Consider the following 22,904-nt stretch of genomic DNA (forward strand, 5'->3'; position numbering starts at 1 on the left):
TGGGATTTTTCTGATCCATGGGAAAGGGAGGCAAAAGGGAATGGAGTAACCTCTGGATATTATGCTTTGTACCCACTTGTCTCATGATATCTCGCCAGGTTTCTGGGTACAAAGTTAACCACCCCTCAACTGCCTCCAGAATAGAGCAGATGAGCCTCCTTTCAGGAGTGCTGGTAGGGCTGGCCACAAAAGGAATCATGGTCACCCTAGTTTTGCGGACCCCCTCTGCCTCATGGATGATGTCTACCATTATTGCCTCTCCCTCTGCACCTGGGGAAGGGTTCAACCTCATGCATCCTGAAAAACTCTTTGGGATCTTTTGAACCACATTTTTCCACTCTTCTGACCTTTAGGGTAAGGTCTTAAAGGTATGGAAAAATGTACTCCAATGGCAGAGAGTTTCTTCCTTCCTGCTCATATATGGTGAGTGTATTTTTAACTTTGGGTCCAAAGAGTGAGGATCCGTCAAAAGGGGTGTTGACAAAGGTAGACTTGAAAGGCTCTGGAAAATTACACAAGCACATCCAGGAGTATCTCCTCAAGGAAACTCCTGAACCTGCTGCTCTGCTCGCTCCATCCGCTGCATAGGATACCAGTCTCATGGAGGAGTTAACAATGGAATTTAAGGTAGATAGCTGAGAGGTTATCTTCTCTGAAACCCCCACAGTTAATGAACCTTGGACAGTATCTCCTCTTTCAGAAAATCCCTTTGTAGTCTCGTGAAGTGTGTAAGGTAGTTCAATGATCTGAGGGTAAAAGTCACTGATGAAAAAACACACTTCCTTTATCTGTCCATCATTCAAGAGTCTTTGTTCAGTGGATGAACGGATGAGAATGTTTCAGAAAGTTTCTTCTTGGTGACTGCTGCCACCACTACAGCATCTACAGGAATGCCTTTCATGAGAAAATCATTTTCAGATAGGGCTAAGAACTTATTTGGCCTCTGAGGGACTGGTTCCATAGTGTTTGGTGACTCCCATGCCTTTCGACTAACCAAGTCCAAGAGCTCATCAAAAGGCGGAGACACCCAGGAGGCTGAAGACTGAGATCTAAAAGCCTTCAGGTACACCAACTCCTCATCAGAAGGGTTGATGGTTTTCCAGCCCCCTCTCTGTTTCAGGATTTCTAAGACATCTGCAAAGGAGATATCTTCAGAGGACGACCGTTGGGACCCTTCTGACTCCTACAGGTCAGTGTCAGAGGTGATGATTCATCATCAGTCTATATGCTATGCTTGCTCTGCTCTTCTTGCGCCTCCTCAGAAGGGTATTCTGGGGAGGTTTTGGAAGAGTGGGGTTTGCACAATGGGGTTCCCTGAGGCTCTGGATCTCTGCTGTCCTGTGGATGGGGTGGTGCCGAGACAGAAGTCAGTGGCTTGGCGGGGAGAATGCCAGTATCCTTGTGTAGAGCTGTAGGTGGGGATACCACTCTCATCAGCTCGAAGGCAGACCCCCCCCCAACTTCGAGGACACCTCTGGTTCTGAGGAAACAGAGGAAATCCCCAGCTCCATGAAGATCAGCTCCAAGGCTGATGTAGGAGCCAAGCTTAGCCTAGCCGAAGCACTGACAGGTAAACTCAGAACCGAAGAAACTCTGGTCCGAGCGTCCCCCCAGTAGCCAACCAGAGAGCTTTGGCTCCTAGACACTCCAGACGGCACTGAGATGTGTTGGGAGCAGGGATCGGTTCTGAAATCTCCTGGAGGGGTCTCGGAACCGAAGGGTCTACAGTAAGTGGTAGCTGGCATTCTGGTTGCGAAGATCTAGCTTGGCTCAGAGGAGGAATAGTCGTGGATGTAACAGTCTTGGATGGCTCTGAAACCAGTTGGGTCAGAGCCGAAAACAATTTAGCCAGTGCAGGTGACTTCAAAAGTCTGCGTAGCACACTTTCCACGTCATCGTCCGATGAGGACCTGGAGGAGAAGGTTGGTGAGTGAGATCTCTCCAATATGGGAGATCTCAAGGTATGGGAGACCAGTAATAGTTCAGTAGACCAGCTCTGAAAAGTAGTCTCTTTTGGTTCAAAAGGCCGTGGAGCTGACGGACTTAATTTGCCCAATTCAATGATCTCTCTCAGTTCTGAAGGCTGTGGAGCTGAGGAGATTGATGTTTCAGAGGTTTTTGCCATTTTCTGAGGTGGCTCCGAATGAGCTGAAGAACAGGAAGAAGATGGTCTTTTTGTAGGCTTGTCACCTTTAGGAGACTTAAAGAAGAAGATGAGCTCTGTAAAGCTTCATCAAAAGCAGGTTTCAGGAGTCCTTTAAGAATAAGCTTCTTTCTTTCCTGTAAAACACTGTAGCTGAAAGAATAACAGAATGTGCATGTCTCTTGGAGGTGAATGACCCTCAAACAATAAATACAAATATTATGTCTGTCAGTGATGGAGATCTTTTGAGAATATTTCTGGCACTTTTTAAAGCCCGAAGGCTTAGGTTCCTTCTCTCTACTTTCCTTTGACATTTTAAGAAGGAAAAACAGCTACTATATCAACAAAGAAGTAAACACTAAAATACACATCTATTAGAAACTAACACATATTTAAATTGTTGTTACACTCTATAATAACACTACACATCTATTAAGGAAAAAGGGAACAAAAGGAACAGCTCTGCTCTCTAAGTTAAATGGACACTAGGCCCTCCAACTTAAATGGACCTAGTAGAGCTACTAAAAGAGAGAAACAGGACAAACCCTCTAAGTTAAATGGGCACTTAGCTCTCTAACTAAAAACAAGCTACTATAGACAGACAAGGGAATATACACTCAACACTATTTTACAGACAAAAATTGATGGGAAAAGGGGAAAATGGCCTTGCAGCTAAACGACGGCCAGCAAGCAACCACAGCAGCAGATTAAATAGCACACGCAACTACAGAAGAAAAAGCTATCTAGATTATCTAAACTAGACTAATTACGTATATTATAGCTAAATACAAGAAAATATATAAAATTTTAACAAAACGTAGCCATGGCCAAGGAGAGAGCATCCGAACTCATAAAGCGACAAACGAGATCTGGGGATTACACCACTGCATGACAGGATACCTATTCAGCCATGAGCCAAGTGAAAGACTTTGAGCTAGTGTATTCGGCTGAATCAGAGCAGAGGATTGGCTCTGAACCCATCCAGTAAGAATGGGGGCAAGATAGGGCAACATAACATCAATGGACTTTAACTGAGGAGTAGGAAAGACCACTGTTGAACAAGTCACATAAGTAAGAAAGTACTAAGGTAATGTCTGCACCAAAGGGATCCTCTTTCCTTTTTTGGCACCAAATGGAAAATCTTCTCCACTTAGAAATGTAAGATTTTCTAGTATTGGGTCTCCTGGCCTCCTGCAAAACTCTTAGCATATCCTTAGAAAATAGGTGCTTGAAAGGGATCAAAAGTTGATCACCCACAAAGTCAGCTGTAGGGTTGACAAATGGAGGTGAATCAATGATGCTTGTCCTGAGTGAGCAGGTCCATCCGGTGAGGTAACTTGTAGTGATGACCCTTGGCTAATTGCAGAAGAAGAGGGAACCAGTGCTGTCTTGGCCAAAAGGGAGTCACTAGCAAGATTTTGGGTTTCTCTTGTAGAATTTTTGACAGGACTTTCTGAATTAAGGGGAAAGGGGAATGCATAGAGAAAAATCCCCTTCCATGAGAAATACAGAGCATCCACCTTCCACACTTTAGGATGAGGGACCCGGGCACAAAAGCAAGGAAGTTGTCTGTTCATAGGGGAAGCAAAAACGTCCAGTTCTGGAGTACCCCACTGGTGAACTAGATCCAGGAACACATCCCTGTGAAGCATCCACTCATGAGATTGTCATAGATCTGCTTACTGCATCTGCCACTGAATTCTGAGATGAGGGAAGGTACACCTCATGTAGAGTCACTTTGTATTGAGTAGCCAATTCCCAAGCATTGACAGCCAGGCGACAGAGAATACAAGATTTTGTGCTCCGTCCCCCCGTTTATGTACCAATGGACCGTGGTATTGTCTGTGAGGATGCCAAGGGTTCCTGCCAAGAATAGAGGGTAAAAGATCTGTAGACCTAGAATTAGAGCCCTCATTTCTCTGATGTTGATATGTTCCTTCCTTTCAGAAGGGGACCAAAGACCCTGAACTTTCCTGAAAGCAAAAGTTGCTCGCCAACCCAAGTCTGAGGCATCTCTGAAGAGTTGTTGAATTGGTTGAGGTACCTGAAGAGGTAGGCCAGGGTTCTGACTGAGTTGCTGCATCCACCAATGTAACTCTTTTTGCAGACAGGGGAGAAGGGGAATCAAGACATCTAACGGATAAGCATGCTGGGACCAAACTGTGTTTAAAATCCACTGGAATGTCCTCATGTGTAGCTTTGCAAAGGGCAGCATGGGAATAGTGGAGGCCATGAACCCCAGCAATCTCAGAAACTCTCTGGCCTTGGAAGGAAGAGGCAGAAGAGCCCCCATGAACGTCTTGAGAGAAGTTGCTTTCAACACAGGAAGAAAAACATCATCAAGTCTGTGCAGAACCTGCACCTCAGGAAGCCTCTAGAATGTCTTTGGTTGGTACTCCTCTGAGAAAGGCTGCTGAAGTAGCTGCAGCTCTGGTGGAATGAGACCTAATGCCCTTGGGCACAGGTTTACCATGGTGTAAGTAGCAGAAATGGATGCAGTGGCTTATCCATTTTGAAATTGTCTGCTTTGAAATAGTCTTTCCTTCTGATCCTGCAGCATATGACACTAGTAATTGCTCACTTTTTCTTAGAACTTTAGTCCTGCTCAAGTAGAATCTTAGCTGTCTGTGTACGTCCAAGGAATGCAGAATTCTCTCCCCTTTGTTCTGCGGATTTGGATAAAAAGTTGGCAGATGAATTGTTTGGTTAAGAGACACACTGGAAATCACCTTAGTCATAAAAGTAGGATTTGTCCTCAGAGACATCCTGTCTGGGTAAAATATGATAAAAGGCTCTACAGCCATGAGGGCCTGTAGCTCTGAAATTCTTTTGCTGAAGTAATTGCTAGTAGCAGAGCTGTCTTCCATGATAAGAACTTTATATCAGTGGTAGCAGCTGGTTCAAATGGAGACAGGGTAAGCTTTTCCAACACATAATTGAGGTCCCATGCAGGTAATGGTGATCTTCTAGGGGGCCTTAAATTTTTGGCGCCTCTAAGATACTGCTTTAGTAAAGGATGAGAAAAGATTGGTGGCTCTGTGTTGTAATGACCCGAAATGGCAGAGGCATGGATTTTGATTGATGAGAAAGATAGGCCTTTGTCAAGCATCTCAGTTAAGTATTGTAATATCTGAGGAATATTTGGTTCTGCTATATCAGTTCCTTGTGCTTGATTCCAAGCACAGAATCTCTTCCACTTATCAGTATAAGATTTTCTAGTACTAGGCCTTCTGGCTTCCAAAATGACATCCATCACAGCTTTATGGTGTTGTTTGTATGATTACATGATTAGCCATGCTGCCAGGTTTAGAGTCTGTAGTTGACTGTGCAGGATCTGATTGTTTTGCTGGGACAGTAGTTGTGGTCTTTGAGGCAAGGTCCAAGCTGGGTATTGAGACAAGTTCCTTAGGATTGGATATCAGTATTGGCGGGGACAGTCCAGGGCAATTAATATCATTTTTGGCTTCTCTTGTCTGACTTTTAGGAGTACCTTGGGTAGAAGAGGCAGAGGAGGAAAGGCATAAACTGATAGGTTTTTCCAACTGAAGGATAGGGTGTCTACTTTCCATGCTTGTCTGTGATAAGTCCTTGTGCAGAATCTTTTCAATTGATAATTTTGAGGACAGGCAAATAGATCTATGTCTGGGCTCCCCCATTTCTCTGTTATCATGCTGAAGACTTGTGGATTTAGTTTCCACTCGTGAGGATCCATAAGGTTTCTGCTTAAATCGTCTGCCAGAGTGTTTTGTTTTCCTGGCAGGAATTGAGCTTGAAGATGTATTTGGTAGGTCAAAGCTGTGTCCCACAGTGCCATGGCTAATCTGCAAAGGGGGTATGAGTGTGTGCCCCCTTGCTTGTTTATATACCACATGACTGTGGTGTTGTCCATCTTTATCAGTAGTTGTCCTGGATGAAGTAAGTCCTTGAAGGCTGTTAGGGCATTTTGAAAAGCTAGCATCTCTTTCTGGTTGATATGTAGATGCATTTGTTTTGGTGCCCATATGCCCTGAATGCATCTTCCTGCCATGTGGGCCCCACAGGCATAATCTGATGCATCTGTTGTTGAGGTTTGGATGGCAGGGGGTAGAGTGAAGGGCCGTCCCATGTTTTGGTGACAGGCCTTTGCCCACTACAGAAACTCCTGTTGCAGGCAGGAAATGAGATGAATCATTGTTTCCAGACTATGTGAATGTTGACTCCATAAACTTTTTAGGTACCATTGAAGTTTCCTCATATGCAGTCTTGCATATGGAATTAGTAGGATGCAGGATGCCATGAAGCCCAGCGCCTGCAGAATTTGTCTTGCAGAAGACTGGGTTTTTGTTGCCATAAGTTTGAAGTAAGTAGTCAGTTGCCTTTGTTTGACTGGCGTAATGTAAGCCATCTGGGCAGTTGTATTCAAGCTTGCACCCAGGAATGTTATCTTTTGAGAGGGTACCAGTTGTGATTTCTTTTCATTTATTGTGTACCCTAGGCATGTTAGAAGCCTTTTCACAAACGCCAGGTGTCGAAGAAGAGTGTCCTTGTTCTCTGCTTGAATGAGACAATCATCCAAGTAAGGATATATTTGTATACTTCTTTGTCTGCAAAATGCAATTACTGGTGCCAGGCACATTGTAAAGACCCTGGGTGGAGTAGATAAGCCAAAGGGCAGTGCAGAGAATTGGTAATGCATTAAGCCAGCCTTGAATCTGAGGTATCTTCTGCACGATTGTCTTACTGGGACATGCAGGTATGCCTCTTTTAGGTCTAATGTCACCAGCCAAGCATTCTTGCCCAGCATGGGCAGAAGCTGCTGCAAAGTCAGCATTTTGAATTTTGGAATGTCCAGGTATGTGTTCAAAATTGATAAATCCAGTATTGGCCACCAGGCCTTGTCCTTTCTGGGTACCAAGAACAGTCAAGTAAAAACCTTGACCTTTTTCCTGTTCTAGTACTGGCTGAATGGCCCCATATCCATGAGGGATGTAACCTGTTTCTGTGCCTCTGCCCATTGATTTTTGGGCAGATCTGGCCAACTGTTTGCCATTGGCAGAGTGTGGAAAAGGAATCTGTATCCCTGTGATGCTATGTTTAGTACCCATTTGTCCTGGGTTATTAACTGCCAATTTTGAGCAAAAAGTGCTAATTTTCCCCCTAAGGGTGCTGTCAAAAGATAAGTGCTTGGTGTAGGCAGAGGGGAAGTCATTGGGACTGTTTTCTGTAGGTTTGCACTTTAACTCCCCCTGATTTGGAGGTAGATGCGCCCCATTGCTTTGACCTGTAGGAATCTTGCCCCTGGTATCTGGAACCCTTTGGGCATCTGGATTTGCCCCTTTGAGCGCTGTCTGACACAGGAAAGGACCAGTTTTTTGTAGGCCAATGTCTAATGAATCTTGGTGGCTGCACTTGTAAGACGTCTTTAACAGTTTGCATAGACTTAGCTTTGTCTTCCATTTTCTTTAAAACCTCTTCTGCCTTAATACCAAACAGAGAACCATGCTGTAAAGGTGCATCTATCAATTTAGCTTTAACATGATCAGGCAAATTTTATTCCTTTAACCAGGAATGCCTCCTAATCACAGATCCAGTAACTGCAGCCCTGCAGGAGGCCTCTAAGGAATCAAAACCACATTGTACAGTATGCTTTCCAACTTGTTCAGCTGCATGCAATAATTCCTGCAATTCCTTATTTTCTGCACATTCTGAAATCAACATCATTTTCTGTTTCAGCAATCCCATAACATGTTGTTGGTACTTAAGCATATGAAATTGACAGTTTAAGGCCCTGACTGCCAAGGTTGCAGATGTATAAACCTTTTTTCCCCATCTGTCTAGTGCCCTTGAATCTCTGTCAGAGGGGGTAGGATTTTTTTGCTGTTGAGGCCTTAACTCCCTTTAGACTCTGTGAAATAGTTTCAGGATCAGCAGCAGGGTTTTAACTCCCTTTGGACCCTGTGAAATAGTTTCAGGATCAGCAGCAGGGTTTCTAAATAAAAATGTATGTGAGTCAGGGACCCTGTAATATATGTCAGGCTTACTGGAAGCCGGAGGTAAGGAGTCAGGGGTCAAGCTTGACTCCGAAAACACATCATCCACAATGTCTAAAACAGGGGGAATGGCTAAAGGCTTGTGCTGAGGGAGAAGGAAATCCCTGAGCCTCTTTTTTGATTCTGAGAAGTCTTGACTCTCCCAGTGAAAATGCTCCCTCAAAGTATGCAAGGTTTCTCCAAATGAATAATCCTCTGGAGGAGATGCAGATGGAATAGACTCCTCAGCATGAGAATCCTCATAGGGAGGTATAGATAATTCCTGATCAGAAGAGGAATCAGAAGAAATAGAAACCTGATCTGAAGATTCATAATCAGTGTCTTGCCTAGGCCTTTTATCTGAAGGGGGGGATGTGTACCCCTGATCAAGGTAATAAGGTCTTCAGCCATTTTGATCATCTGTTTTTTAGGTATAGAGGCTTGTGCACGTGACTCATGCGTCATTTTTTTAGTTTTAGAAGTTGCCTTTGTCATTGGTTTTGCAGCTGTCGTCGGTTTGATATATAAATGTTGAGGTCTGAATACACCCTCAGAAGCCTGTGCCTGCTAAGCGGCTCTGGACCCATCCGAGGGAGATACATCCGTCGGTCTAATACATTGAGTATCTTGCGGCATACCGGACTCCACATGGGTGTCGGTAGAGGCCTGCGACTCGAAGGTAGTGGGTATCAGGGGCTGCGAAAGCACCTCATTGAGTACCAGCGAACCAGCGACTGGCTTAGGAGAAGCTTCGTCATCGGTTTTGGATCTCAACTGCCTTTCTCTGTCCTTTTGTTTGCGTTTTTTATGTACTCCGGTAGTTGGATTGCTATCAGATGACATTTCTGGGTAGTTAAATCTGTTTCCAAAATACTTTGATGCAAAACTATACCGACACTTAATAGTGCGTTGGTTAAATCTAGCACAAAACCGACAGCCAGGCATGTTGTGATCAGGGCCTAGGCAAGGAATACAGTATAAATGGAAATCCTTATGAGGTATTTGCTTCCCACAAGTAATACAATTGTTAACGTTTTCTGACATCGTTTAAAAGCAAGAAAAAAGTTTCCCCAATGGGGTACTTGGCTTTAGTGAAGACTTCGGTTCTGAAACTCAACTCAAATATTTCAGTAGTCGGCCAACCGGCACTTGCAAAATGCTTCTGCTTCGGGCACCGCGCGGCTGCATGTTTTATACCCCTGACTACCTGACGTCATGGAAGAGAAGACAGCAACTGATGCAGGAACCAAGACTTTGGAATTCAGGCCGACTGAGGGCAACTTGCCAGCAGATTACCCAAATGTAATGACTGCAACAGTGTAACATAAAGCACATCCAGCCGCGGTTCCCCCAAGTCATCTAAATCGGACGTGTTAGGATTCACACTCCTGACAGCTTCCATACTGGCACCCATTGAGGGAGCAGACCCTACCTCTGGTCAAACCGCCGAGTTTTCATCAACCTCAAGGGGTACATCGGAGGGCGTATGTACAACTAAAGAGGACACGGGCCTAGCTTTGCTAACCTTCCTCTTTACAGATGGCTCAGAAGCACACGCGGAACCTTCTATAATGTCCCTAGCCAGATGTTTGAGTCTTTGGTTTTCTAAATAAAGATTCAAGGCCGACAGATGACTGTGCAATGTTTTAGGAAGAAAGGTCTGACAAATAGAGCAGGCCTGGTGGTTGTGAGTAGGCCCTAAACAAAACAAGCAATGGTTGTGACTATTTTTACGTGGAATTTGCCTTCCACACCTACACTTGCCCTTCCTGGATGACATTAACAAAAACAAAAGGCAGTACCAATATATTAAATCCCCTATGGGGTACTTATCTGAAGCTGGAAGATGACACCAATGGTATCCAACGGCAGAACAAATGTACCAGTCAATTTTTCCGAATGGCGTCAAAAAAGTTATGAAGATTGTACGTGCAGATGTCCCTTTTATGGCTGACATTGTCTGTGCCTTTGTGCAAAGTCCCATGTACAGGCAGTGGCTCTAAGCTGTAGTATACAGGCTGGACATTGGGTCAATGAGTGGAGTACAACCCATATGTAAAGAATACTGCAACAATGAATAGAAGGACATCTAAGAAATGTGAGACAGCAATGTTAACCCCTACACTACTGTGCAACCCTATAATAAATATACATTTTTCCAGAATTGTCATGATTTCATTAGGGGTTCTTCAGACATCATTATGAACTGTTAATTTAATAAATGTTTTATAATCTCACAGCATAGCTGCTCTGATCTTCATAAGAATGGAGCTTATATCTGATGCTAGATGGTTTCTGATCTTGTGTTAGATCTTGTGTAAAGTTCAGTCACTGAACTGCAACCTTTGATCAAACTCACTGTTTAATACTAGTAAATGCTTAATCGATAGTACATTAAAATTATACAGTCACAAAAAGAGTCCCGCTAGTGTCACCATAAAAAATAACAGTGCGAGACTCTACAAAACACTGACAGTTTTAGACAAAAATTATTAGATAACTCTTTGATAACTCTATCTCTACACACACATTTAACTACCATTTCATTAAACGATTATAAGAAAACACACTTTGCATAACATAACATCAAACTAAGCTCAGCTCCATACATTGGTTTTACAGGTACTAACAGCACTAAATTCAAAACTCATTTTCATTTGAAACAAAAATTCAAAACTCATTTTTATTTGAAACATTTATTGAGTGATGGAAATAATTACAGTTTATCAAAATTATAAAAATTGTCCTGAACAAACCACTTTCCACCATTATTATAGTTACAACAGTATTTTGCTTATTACATGTGAAAAAGACACAGTTTCAGGTAGTGTGAACAGCACAGACTTTGCTTTTTAACATATAAAAAACATATGAACAGGAGAAAACTTACATTTTCATTAAGCATGGCTGTACTTTTTGGCAAAGTACTACATATTAGAGCAACAGTACCAAACATATTCATTTATGAGACTTGGAAGGCCAAAGAGAAAACACTTTCATTGTTACACATTATATACAAACATACTCAACCACAAGGAAAATGGATTAAGACAAACTAGTGCTTGTGCATATATGAGGTTTTTCCTTTTAGATACCCATTTTGATAATTCAGGTCCTTTGTATACTTTCATACAGCTTTAAAAGAGGAAGGCACATAACTCCAACAATACCAAAGTTCTCTGCAGTAAAGTAACAGACGTTTCTAAATAGTTAAAGAAACATTAAGCATTACTACATGAAACTTAAGTCCAGTAACAATTCAATAAAAAAACACATAATAATTTGCTCAACAAATAAAAATACAAACTACAATAATAATTTCTGGAAACAACAAAGTTATTTTTGTAAGACTGTCATAAGTATGCCTAAAGTTATTTAACTATATTTGAAGCATTTTAACTATTTTATGAAAGGCCTACAGTAGCAATGCACAAAAGGGGATGGGCATTTTGGAAATTTTAATCTGTGCTTTTTTTTTTTTGCAAAATTTAAAATGTCCTCGAAATGTCCTAATATTAACTTCAACAATCTGAAATTTATTTTCCTTTTTCTGTATTTAGATTACAACAAATATTGATAATTTTGTGTGGCTTTCAAATAAAGACCTTGTTACAGATACACAGTGCAGACTGATCTGAAGATGGGAAACATAATTTGCATATACAATACTGCTGTAGGCTTAGCTCACTCTGTTTCCCAGATTCCAAAAGACTTGCTTTTGGTGTAGGTGACTTACCCCCATATAAAGCCCATCTATAAAAAGCAGATTTACACCTGAGTAAGTCACCTACACTGAGAACAAGTCTTTTCGAAACAGAACCTGTACACCTTGCATGTATTACCATTATGTTCCTACCAATGCTACAAAATTAATAAAAAAGTACAGACAAAACGCATTTTCAGTGTGCCATTCCATAGCTATTCACACTTGCGGGGCTGTGTTTGTCTCAACTTTTGCAAACTGCCCACATTACCAGTATCTGTATCGATTTTACACTGTCATTTACAATAAGACTGAACAGTATCAGTGAAACACTACTTGGATGACAATGAATGTCTGTCCATTTTAGACTCTGTTTTTTATTGATGGAAATATGACTTCAAATCAGTCAACAAAACCAAATTTAAACTTTTCCCCATCTCCCTCTCTTGATTTATTATTTCAGACTGAATTTGTATCATATGATTAGTTGTTACTTTCTTGTCACACTGCATGCTGTAAAATCAATTTTGTATTCTGTACTTTATTATATTTCTACTTTAAGCTCACAAGTTGAGCTTATAAATGGTCCAAAGAAATCAGCGTTCCAACCCAGTTAACACATTTAAATAAAATAAATAAAATGTGTAATAATTATGGATAGAATGTATGAATCTTGGCTTCAGACTTCAAATTCAATTACTACTTATGTTCCAGAAAAAAATGTTTTTTTTTGGAAACCCATTATCAATAAAAGTCGTAACTGCACAAAGCTTGTAAAGAATTTTAATAAATCAAATTCGAGATCTGCCTTTTCTCTTAGCAGTTTGTCAATCTACACAAAATTCAATAAATGTACAATGTGTCCCTGAGTCATGAGTCTGTAGAAATCTGAATAAAGCACAGGACCATTTGTCACTGGTGTCATGTGCTGCTGCTACAACCATAGTGCATCAATTTTAGTTATTACAATTTAACCGCACATTCGTCTGTAACTTACAACTAACATGTCTCTGTTACATAAGACATCAGTTTTTATTCATTAACATTTTGTTGAAATGCCAAACACATGGTCACAGTACAGTTCTACTTGCAAAGGAAGCTTAGAAGAGGTCAACAACCCCAAACATCGCCATTCTTACCAGAACCTTTTCAATGTACACTATAATATTTGCCCCAATATAACAGACATCTCACAGAAACAGAAGACAATTTTAACAGTACAATCAAATCAGTAAAAAATGCATTTAATTTTCTCTTAATATTCAGAACTTAATTTACAACACATATGCTATACCCCACCATGCTTTCTACTACACAACTGGCACCCTTGATAAAGCATCTAGTTGGTGTTATCCCAAATAAGTAAGGATAAAAAAAAAAAAACTTTGCTATATTGTTTCAAATGTTTTTCATTATTTGTAGCAACAGTTCATTACACAATTATAAAAATACTTACTCACTGTAAGCAGAGCAGTCTCAGGAATAATTTAAACCGCTGCTTAAAGGATACATTACTGAAGCTGCCTGCAGCCTTGTATTTACTGATTGGTACCTCTCACAGTAATCATACTGCACAAGTAACTGTCTGAATGTCGCTTACTACACCTGTGGCTGCCTAGGTGACTGCACAGACTGCTTCCAAGGACCAGACAGCACCTCTCCTACAGTGCTGATTGTCCTCCCTAACAGTTTGCACCTGGGGGGGCAATGTTCCCCCTTTGTGCCATCCTTGCTATGGCTGTAGACTGGATTAAAAGCACCTCATCCCACTTGCCAATAAACTTGAGCATAAATGTTAGTATTACAGTAAAATCTAAAACATGAATATTAATATCATACTTTAGAATAAAACATGAATATTAATATCATACTTTAGAATAAAACATGAATATTAATATCATACTTTAGAAGGGAACCTCTGATGCAGCCTGTACAGCTGGATGTGTCACACAACATGCATTACTCCTGCAACAAATGACTTATACTCCCTCCCTGACCGTACCATGATGGTCAAGTAAATCTCCGTCCATCTACAATGTACTAACATTCTACTCATCAAATGTGACAAAGTGCAATTAAATTATTTATCAGCAATTTACTGAAATGCCAAATACACTGTTTCAGTACACTTCTGCTTGCAAAAGAAGCTTATACGATGGTAGTAAATATAAACACCAACACTATGAAAAACAATATATACAGATGTGTGTGTGTGTTTGAACTTAATATTGCCTAACTTGTTCTTACAGCCATAAAACCCAAATTCATACCTGACTGACTGGCACAGAGGGATAACCCTGTCTATAATCCATACTACCTGAATTCAAGTAATGTCTCAGGTGCAAGAAGAACTGTGGGGGGGAATGGGAGTTGAAAGCTAATGTTGGCTTGTCTAGTCCAGGGAGAGAGTGAGGTACTTCCTGACTGGCCACTGCTGTAGTGCAAATAGAGGGCTGTATGAGGGCCACTGACTGGGAGGACATAAGTTTGGTATCCCAAGTCGTAGATGGTACCTCTCAGGGGCTGGAGGGAGTAGAATGATCTACAGTATGTGGTGCCTATATCAGCCCCAAGGAGCTGAGGTTAGGGCTACAAGAAATGCCCGAATCACTCTAGTATATGAAGGCCATAGGGGTACAATTCTGCAGGTAGGACTGAGAGAACTGGAGGTAGTATGGGACTGGGGTGGACAGAGAAAGGCTGGTAGTCCCCTGGTGGCCCTCCATGTGGGTCCCTTGGGGCATTAGTCCAGGTGGCCCAGTACAAAAAATGAAGCTGCAATGAAAAAAAATGATTCACAGTAAATTATGTAATTCATTTGGGATCTGAATTAGTCATGAATAAAAATATTACTTTTCTCTCAAATACTGTACTTACTAAGCAACTTGAACATTTAGGTTTTGAATTTTTTTTTTTTTCATTTAAGGGACAAAGTAATGCCTTGCCGCACAATCCTAAGTAATTAAAAAGCTCATTCAAAACGTAGTACAATTTGACAATACTACTTAAACTGAACAGTGAAGTCACAGTAATAGCATATCCAGGTAGTGTGCATCTTAGATTTACCTGTTCCTTGTAAAATATCAAATACATATAGAATAATAAAGCAGCTTATAAAAAAATAATGTAGACTGTAAATAAAGCAAGATATGTAACTGAATTTGTTGTAACATCACACTCCTTATACATTTTAATACTAATCTATATTTCCTAACTATTACATCCCCAGTGTGATTGTAGAACTTCTGTCCACACTAAAAAAAATCCAAAGATTAGTCTTCAGGCATCAGTTTCCTCAGCACATATCCAACAGGTAGTTAGCTTTACTTTAAATGAACATTATTATTCAAATATCAGTTTCTAAAAAACATCTGTAACAAGCAATTAGCCAAAGTGAAATTTGAAGTGCAACACATAAAGCATAAAATAGACACTCTTGTTACAATTCCAGACTTACAAAAACATAATAAACAACATATTACAGTCTATGAGAATTCCATGCATAAAATGTATTTAGGAGCAAATGTAATATGTATCTCCACTTCTCACAGCAATGTCATCAGCTTCAGTATAGTGGTATTTTACTAGAAAGTCTCTGAAGTATAAAAAGTGCAAAAATATAATATATTGTGCAATGGACAATATGCTTCAGTCTGGGGTGGGTGGGGGAGAAGAGGGAAATGTCGTTGCTGAAATACAGAAGTATCTTCTACAGGCATGAGATGCTTTAGGGAGGGAGGGAGGAAGGAAGGGGAAGGGAAATATAATCGTTTTTCATGGGACATGCTTTCCTTAATGCTAGTAAACTGCAACTTAAATGCATGCATTGATGCAGAGGATTCTCACTATGTAAACTGTATTTGTACTTCTTGTATTTTATAATTAATAATGCTGAAGAGAGGTTTTTTTTTAATCTTGTCACAAACAGTCCCTGGTATCTGACAAATTTGAAGTCCATACCAGTCCATGAAACATAGGTTCATAGGTAAGTACTAGACTAGCTGCCCTTGCAGGCCATTTTAAGCCTTGCCAATTTTCCTTTCGCCTCTTGAATTAACCTATCCCATTTGCTAGCTTCCCTTACTGGCCATTTTAAGCCTAGCCAATTTCCTTTTTTGGGTGCTTGAATTGACCTATCCTGTTTAGTGTTAGATTGGCCTTACCCATTCCATGGCTGATTAATTATTTACTACCCTTAGTGAGAATAACTGGGAAAATCCATATAGTCTGGCCAATATCATTCCTATTTCTCTGCATTGAAACAGTAAGTTCTCAAATAAGCCACTGTAGTTTAGTGCACCTCTCCAAATGATCCTCATGGATTAAAATGATGCATAAAATAAATCCATGGCAATCTTCTAATCTCACCCCATGACCAAACACAATATCCTCTATTGGCCTTACACTATACTCAGCAAGACCTGGCAAACTATAAAGCTCTCCTCACATCCCCTGTAGCCAGCCACTGTCTAAGCAGCAATTCTATATACAACTGTCCACAGCACATGGTGATGGATATGCCAATTACAAACCTTTGAGAGAAAATATGAAGGAGGGATCAGGATAATTCTTTGAACTGGCATGTAAAAGCTACAAGACTGTCAGATGTTTATTTCGCCAGTCAGGATCTTATCTTGTCTCAAAAATGTAATATAGGTGGCATTATTTTGATGCTTTTTGCTGACTAAATTACTTGAAATACATTTGGGACATCCCTGGCAAAGGCAAGCATTCAATTAAGTATATAAAAAGACAGCTTTTAGAAATCATGCCAGTTCATTCAAACAATATTAATGAGACACATAAAAACAAAAACAGGTCTTGCCTAAGTCTATGTCGATTACCCCTGCCTATTCTAAAGATTCTGCAACCAAACAGGTAGCAGTAAGTAATACCTAGCCTATCTCTGGTGTATAAATTCCCAGGCCTACAACACGTTCTAAGATTAAGAAATCAACACTCATCAGAGTGGAGTGGAATTAACAGAGTAAGAAGAGGAAAAAGAATAGGTTTAACAACAGGCCAGTCACAATCATTACGTTCCCCTAAGTATATGAACTGGATTCCACTTTACTTAATATGGACTGGGGAAAAAAGGATTTAGTTTTGCCAGCAAAGAAATGTATACATACTGAGAATTACAAGAATGAAAAAACAAGACTTTTGCATCACTCTCTAGTTAGTGTTTACCTCACTCACAGGGCACCAAAAGATGGTGACATTACACAGATACTTTATTTACTGCAGCACTGAAATGTTTGAATAAAACTAAAGCGCACCTCTGCAAGTCAAACTTGCTGCACATAGTAACAATGACATTATATCAGGTATTGGCTAATCTGAACAAAAGGTAGGCTACACTGTACTGGCCCTGAGAATTTCATAAATCAAACTTAATGCACAACAGGAAACAGCTGAAGGATCAACTTTGTAATTTCCAGACAATGCAGAACAGACACAACTAACTACCAGAACAACATTGTCATAAACATACACAGAAATACTACATTAATATGTTATACCGAGTCTTTTAAAAATAACTTTAGAAAATTACTTCAACCTAAAAAAAGGCATTATGTGATAAAACAGTTTTGTGAAAACACTTCAAAACAGTGTGAACATTTGCTCTCTTTAATGTTGCTTCTGTTTAACAGATCTAACATTACAAGATAATGAGATATACTGTAACAGTGCTACCTAGTATAGGCAGAAGGGAAAATTATAAATACATACAGGCTCTTAATGAAAAGCATACAGTCTTTAATCAGTAGTTGTACTGACGCTGGCAAGGCTGATGTACAAAAATTCCACTTTGTTTGGTTAGGCGAGACTGGAAGTCCCTGGCAAGATTTTGGCGACGGAGTCTGTTTTGGGTGATTTGGCGCCTCCCAATCTGTTGTTCTGCCCGTTGAGAAAGATGAAGACTTTTGGCTTCTCCCAGAAGGATGCTGCGGGCAGCAAGGACTGATGCATAGCAGCGAATACGATTTCCCAGTTTGTTTTGTGTTGCTGTTCTAATACCAAAAGACAGATGAATGGGATGACATTATATATTAATGCACTTTTTTAAGTACATCACATAAATAAGTTACATACATCACTGGTTTATACACAGCAACTTCTGCATCAGTAATCAACATTCCTTATTATATGTGAAATGATATACTGCAGAGAATGAGGTTTATTCAAAATATGCTATAAGATTACAAGCAGCTGCAAATGTGAGACAATTATGGATAACTTGGGATAGATTCCTGTCCCAGAGACTTCCCATACTCTGGAACAGACTACCTATGTCAAACAGAGCTCCTCATTAGCACTCTTCAAGAAAAATCTTGATGATTGGATGGGAAATGGGAAATTCACCCTGGGGATCACTTCTGTGGCTCTGCTCGACAGGGGCACAGGAAAATAATTTTCTTGGGTGGCGAAAGCCAGGGTACATTTTTGGCTAGGCTTGTATGGGCCCTAGGGCCGATAGCCTAGTACCTACCTATGAACCTATTACCTACCTATGAACTTTATTATACCTACCCCATGAAACAGACAGCATAACTTAAGAAGTTCACATTGCAATCAATGTAATCTTACCTGCAAAGGATATTATTTCCATTAATATCATGTGTAAAAGGCAGGTCGGGTCAAGAAGTTAGAACTGACTTATACCCTTTAACATCACCTTTCAGAATACCCCCCACTCAATGCTGCTAATAAAAATACCCTTTGCAGATATGGATGGTCAGGGATATGCATCCAGAGACACAGGTACTACATTTTAATAGTCGCTCATGTGATGCAATGATAGCATTCTCAAAATCATTTATATGGAGTCTTTCTTTTAGGTTAACTCAAGTCTGTGAATGTGGCTGTCAGTTTGGGACATTTTTTCCTATCAGGAGGGGAAAACGTCAATATTAGAAGACGTACATAGTTTTGTGTGTTATTACTAAATTAATAAGTTTTAGGGGGTACTGAGGGTTTTTTTTGTTTGTTTGAGGGCTTTTAATAAAACAAAAAGTTTTGTAACATGTGACATAGGCTCAAATGGATATGACAAGAAACAACTATATAAAAGTTCAACTTGTCAAACAGTGCATGCATGTTACACAAAAGCTGGAACTAGACATTTAACAAAAAAGACGTTACATGTAAAAGATGGGAATAATAACTTTTTAATACAATGATGCTTTCTGTTGTTGTTGTTGTCTTTCGGCTTTTCCTGGTTAGGGGTCGCCACAGCAGAACTCTGGTCCGCTAATGACTGGCAGTAGATTTTGATGAACGCCGAGGTGCCAGCTCGACATTCAACCTTCAACGAAGGCACGCCCATTTACACATGTCTTTCAAATGTCCACCCAACCGCAGGGAGGACATGCAGACTCCACACATATCTTTAAATGTCAATGGTCTCACAGACAAATACAAAAAAGAAAGAATAGTGAACTATACTATATTAAAAATGTAGAGTGTAAATAACTGTTACTGGAGACACACTTGGAAAGAACTGATCATGTGAATTTGATTTCTGAAAAGAAATGTTTTCAGGATGGTTATTCAATAGAATATCTGGGACAAAGGAAAAGAGGAGTACTTGTATTAATTGCAAGGGGAGCTCCAATAGTGATAGAAGAGGAAAAAAAGATAATAATGGCAGATTTATAGTGCTTAGGAGCTACTGGCAAGGGATGTGGATTACAGTGGGATGTATTTATATTCCACTTAAAACTGCTATGATGGAGCTTAAGAAAATTCTGTGAGAAATTATCAGTTTTCAGCAAGGAATATTACTTATATGTGGGGATGGAAATTTGATTTGCTGCAGTGAAGATGTGTCTAGGGGGTCCAGAAGGGATATTTAAAGAAATTATGAAAATATTTGGCATGGAAGATGTGAATTCAGTAACAGGAGTCCACAATGAATTTGCATATTATTCCCCAATATACAAAAACTGGGCTAGGCTAGACAGAATTTACATTTCATATGAACATGTGCATTTAATTGAAGGTCTTGATACACACCCAATAACTATTTTAGATCATGTGTCAATAATAACTAAATAAAAACAGAGTGCAATGAAATAAAAATGATATGCTGGTGCTTTTCCACCTATCTATTGAAAAGAGAGGAATTTAAGAAATAGGTAGTGGACATTATTTAGGACCTATTTGAAAGAACAGAAATTACTTCTGAAAATATAGCTAGGGAGTGGGATACAATTAAGGTAGCATTTAAAAATAGGGTGGAAATAAAAGAAAGGGAGCTACGGTTAAGAAAACATTTCTGAAGAAATTATGAAAATATCTGGCATGGGAGATCTGAATTCAGTAACAGGAGTCCACAATGAATTTGCATATTATTCCCCAAGATACAAAAACTGGGCTAGGCTAAACACAATATACATCTCACAAAAAACATATGCATTTAATTGAAGGTCTTGATACACACCCATTAACTATTTCATATCATGCATCAAAAATAACTAAAATAAAAACACAGGGTAATGAAATAAAAATGAGACACTGGTGCTTTCCCCACCTATCTGTTGAAAAGAGAGGAATTTAAGGAATGGGTAGTGTAGATTATTCAGGAGCTATCTAAGAGGATAGAAATTATTTCTGAAAATATAGCTAGGGAGTGGGATACAATTAAGGTAGTGTTTAAAAACAGTGTAGAAGTAAAAGAATGGGAGCTATGGTAAGAAAGTAATGAGAATTATTTAGAGGGACTGACAAATGTTAAAGTATTGCAGAATGGGAGAATCGAAACAGAACAAGATGATCTACTGCAGAATGCCAAGCAGAAAATAAGGGATTACCCCAATAATATACACAAGTTTAGAAAGACTGCTGTTAAGCAATTATTTTTTGATAACACTAGAGCACAAAAGCTTTTAGCATAACAACTCCGACAACAGAAACTAGAAAGGAGTGTCACCAAGCTTAGGCAGCCTATAACAAGGAAAGTAACAAGCAATCCTGTAGAGGTATTAGAAATATTTTGGAAATTTTATGAAAGTCTGTATACAGCAAAGAAATATGGAAATCAAGAAAAGATACAAATGGAAATGTTTATGGAGGAATTAAATATGCCAGTGTTAGAGGTAAATGAGGCTTAATTACTAATGGTTAGGATAGGAGATGAAATAAAAATTGTGATGTATAAACAATCTACAGGAAACTTCCCAGGAATAGATGGTATTCCTGTGGAAGTTTGGAAGATAAGAGGGAAAAAAACGGATAAAGCTCTGGAAGGTTTTGCTTAACTGTACCAACATCCTGGAAGAAAGTGGTAGTAGCTGTAATACCTAGGGAGTGGGAGGTTGGCATAATGGTTAAGGTGTTTACCTTACAGACACAAGGTGCAGGCTTTGATTCTCACATGGGGTAATTGGCTAGGCTTAAAATGGCACACAAGGGCACTTAGCCTAGTACTAATCTATGAACCTATAAAAAGGGTAAAGATAAATCAGATCCAGCTTCATACAGACCCATTTCAAGAGTAAACCATGATTATAAAATGTTTATGTCTATACTGGCTAAAAGAATGGCGATGCCACAATTGACAGATATGGATCAGTGTGGTTTTGTTGGGGGTGGGGTCAAACATTTGACAACATTAACAGTTGTTGTTCTTTCGGCTTTTCCCGGTTAGGGGTCACCACAATGGAACTCCGGTCCACTAATGATTGGCAGTAGATTTTTTATGGGTGCCAAGGTGCCAGCTCAACGCCCAACCTTCAATGAAGGCACGCCCATTCTATGCACGTCTTTCAAAAGCCACTCAACCGCGGGGAGGACATGCAGACTCCACACAGAAGGTGCTCCAGCCGAGAATCGAACGGGAGAACCTCTTGCTGTGAGGCAACAATGCTACCGCTGCAGAAAGTAAGAAAATACCAATGTGAAGTTGTATCTCGCCATTCATTGTTACAGATGGGTTCAGAGCCGATCCTTGGCTAAGAGTCAGCCTACTACAAAGCTCGAGGCCAAGTCCCTATCCCATGATGCACCTTGAGTTACCCCAGATCTAGTTTGCCGCAGCAATAGATCGGAGGTTTCCTAGCACAGCTCGGACCAGTACAGCTTTTCTCTGATAATAACTTGCTAAATTTATTACTTATAATAGTTGAGAGAGTTTTCATAGTTATAACTTTGATAGCTTATTAGTAGTATATTTCTTCTCCTTTTGGCCTTTGTTTTTTTATAGGCCTTTAATATTCCCTTCCCTTCTTGGTGTGCCTTTATAATATTATCATAGTTATATAGCTTTGTAGTTTAAATAAGGTTCTTAAACTTTAGACAGTGTGTGAGTGCTTTTGAATAGTTATAGTTACTTCCGTTTTTTCTTATAAAGCCCATTTGTTGTTTAAGGCTTATTACTGTAGCTTAACTTTACTAAAATTGTGCATGTCTGTGTATTCCCTTTAAGATTACAGTCTGTTACTGCACAGTAGATTTTTTGATACTGTAGACTTTATTATGGCTGACCAGGAGAAAGACAAGCATCCTAAGTCTGGCTTTAAAAAGTGTCCAAAATGTGGACAAAAGATGTCTGTAACAGTCACGTTAATTGCGTTTATTGTCTTGGAGCCTTGCACTTGCAAGAAAGCTGCTCCATTTGCCATTCTTTTTCCTCCAGAATTCTACATGAGAGAAAAAGAAAACTCATAGACAGAAGACTTTTAAAAATCTTCATTTCAGGAAGTTTTGAGTGACCTGGATAAATCTAGCCAGTCTCCCAAGTCTTCTAAGGCTTCTTCTTTTCTTCTTCTGATGTGACAAAATCTAAAAAAAGTCGACATTGGCTCCACAGCCTTCGGAGCCGAGCATCCTGTCTTTTCAGAGCTGGTCCCCAGTCCTGGAACTGGTATCCAAAGTATTAAAGTCTCCCATTCTCCAGTCAGTGCCTCCATCCATACATTCATCTCAGTCCTCGATCAGCCTATCCGATTTGAATGTGGATCGTGTGGTGCAGAAGCTGTTACAGGCACTGGCATTTGCTAAATTTTTATCGGCTCTGACACAAGTGGTTTCAGAGCTGAAAACTGTA

At 39.9% G+C, this 22,904-nt stretch overlaps 1 protein-coding gene across 2 annotated transcripts in view; it reads right to left on the bottom strand.

The window, feature by feature from the left end:
- Positions 1-10,831: 10,831 nt before the first annotated feature.
- Positions 10,832-22,904, bottom strand: part of TP53INP1 (tumor protein p53 inducible nuclear protein 1) — a 176,256-nt gene continuing 164,183 nt past the window's right edge. For both annotated transcript variants that reach the window (XM_044066572.1, XM_044066573.1), the window contains exon 4: positions 10,832-17,868. In XM_044066572.1, coding sequence (XP_043922507.1) covers positions 17,619-17,868 — 250 coding nt within the window. In that variant the 3' untranslated portion in view covers positions 10,832-17,618. The remainder of the gene's footprint in view (positions 17,869-22,904) is intronic.

The sequence above is a fragment of the Protopterus annectens genome, chromosome 3.part1 (assembly GCF_019279795.1).
Source record: "Protopterus annectens isolate FY-2018-M chromosome 3.part1, PAN1.0, whole genome shotgun sequence".
In the NCBI taxonomy this organism is placed as follows: domain Eukaryota; kingdom Metazoa; phylum Chordata; order Ceratodontiformes; family Protopteridae; genus Protopterus; species Protopterus annectens.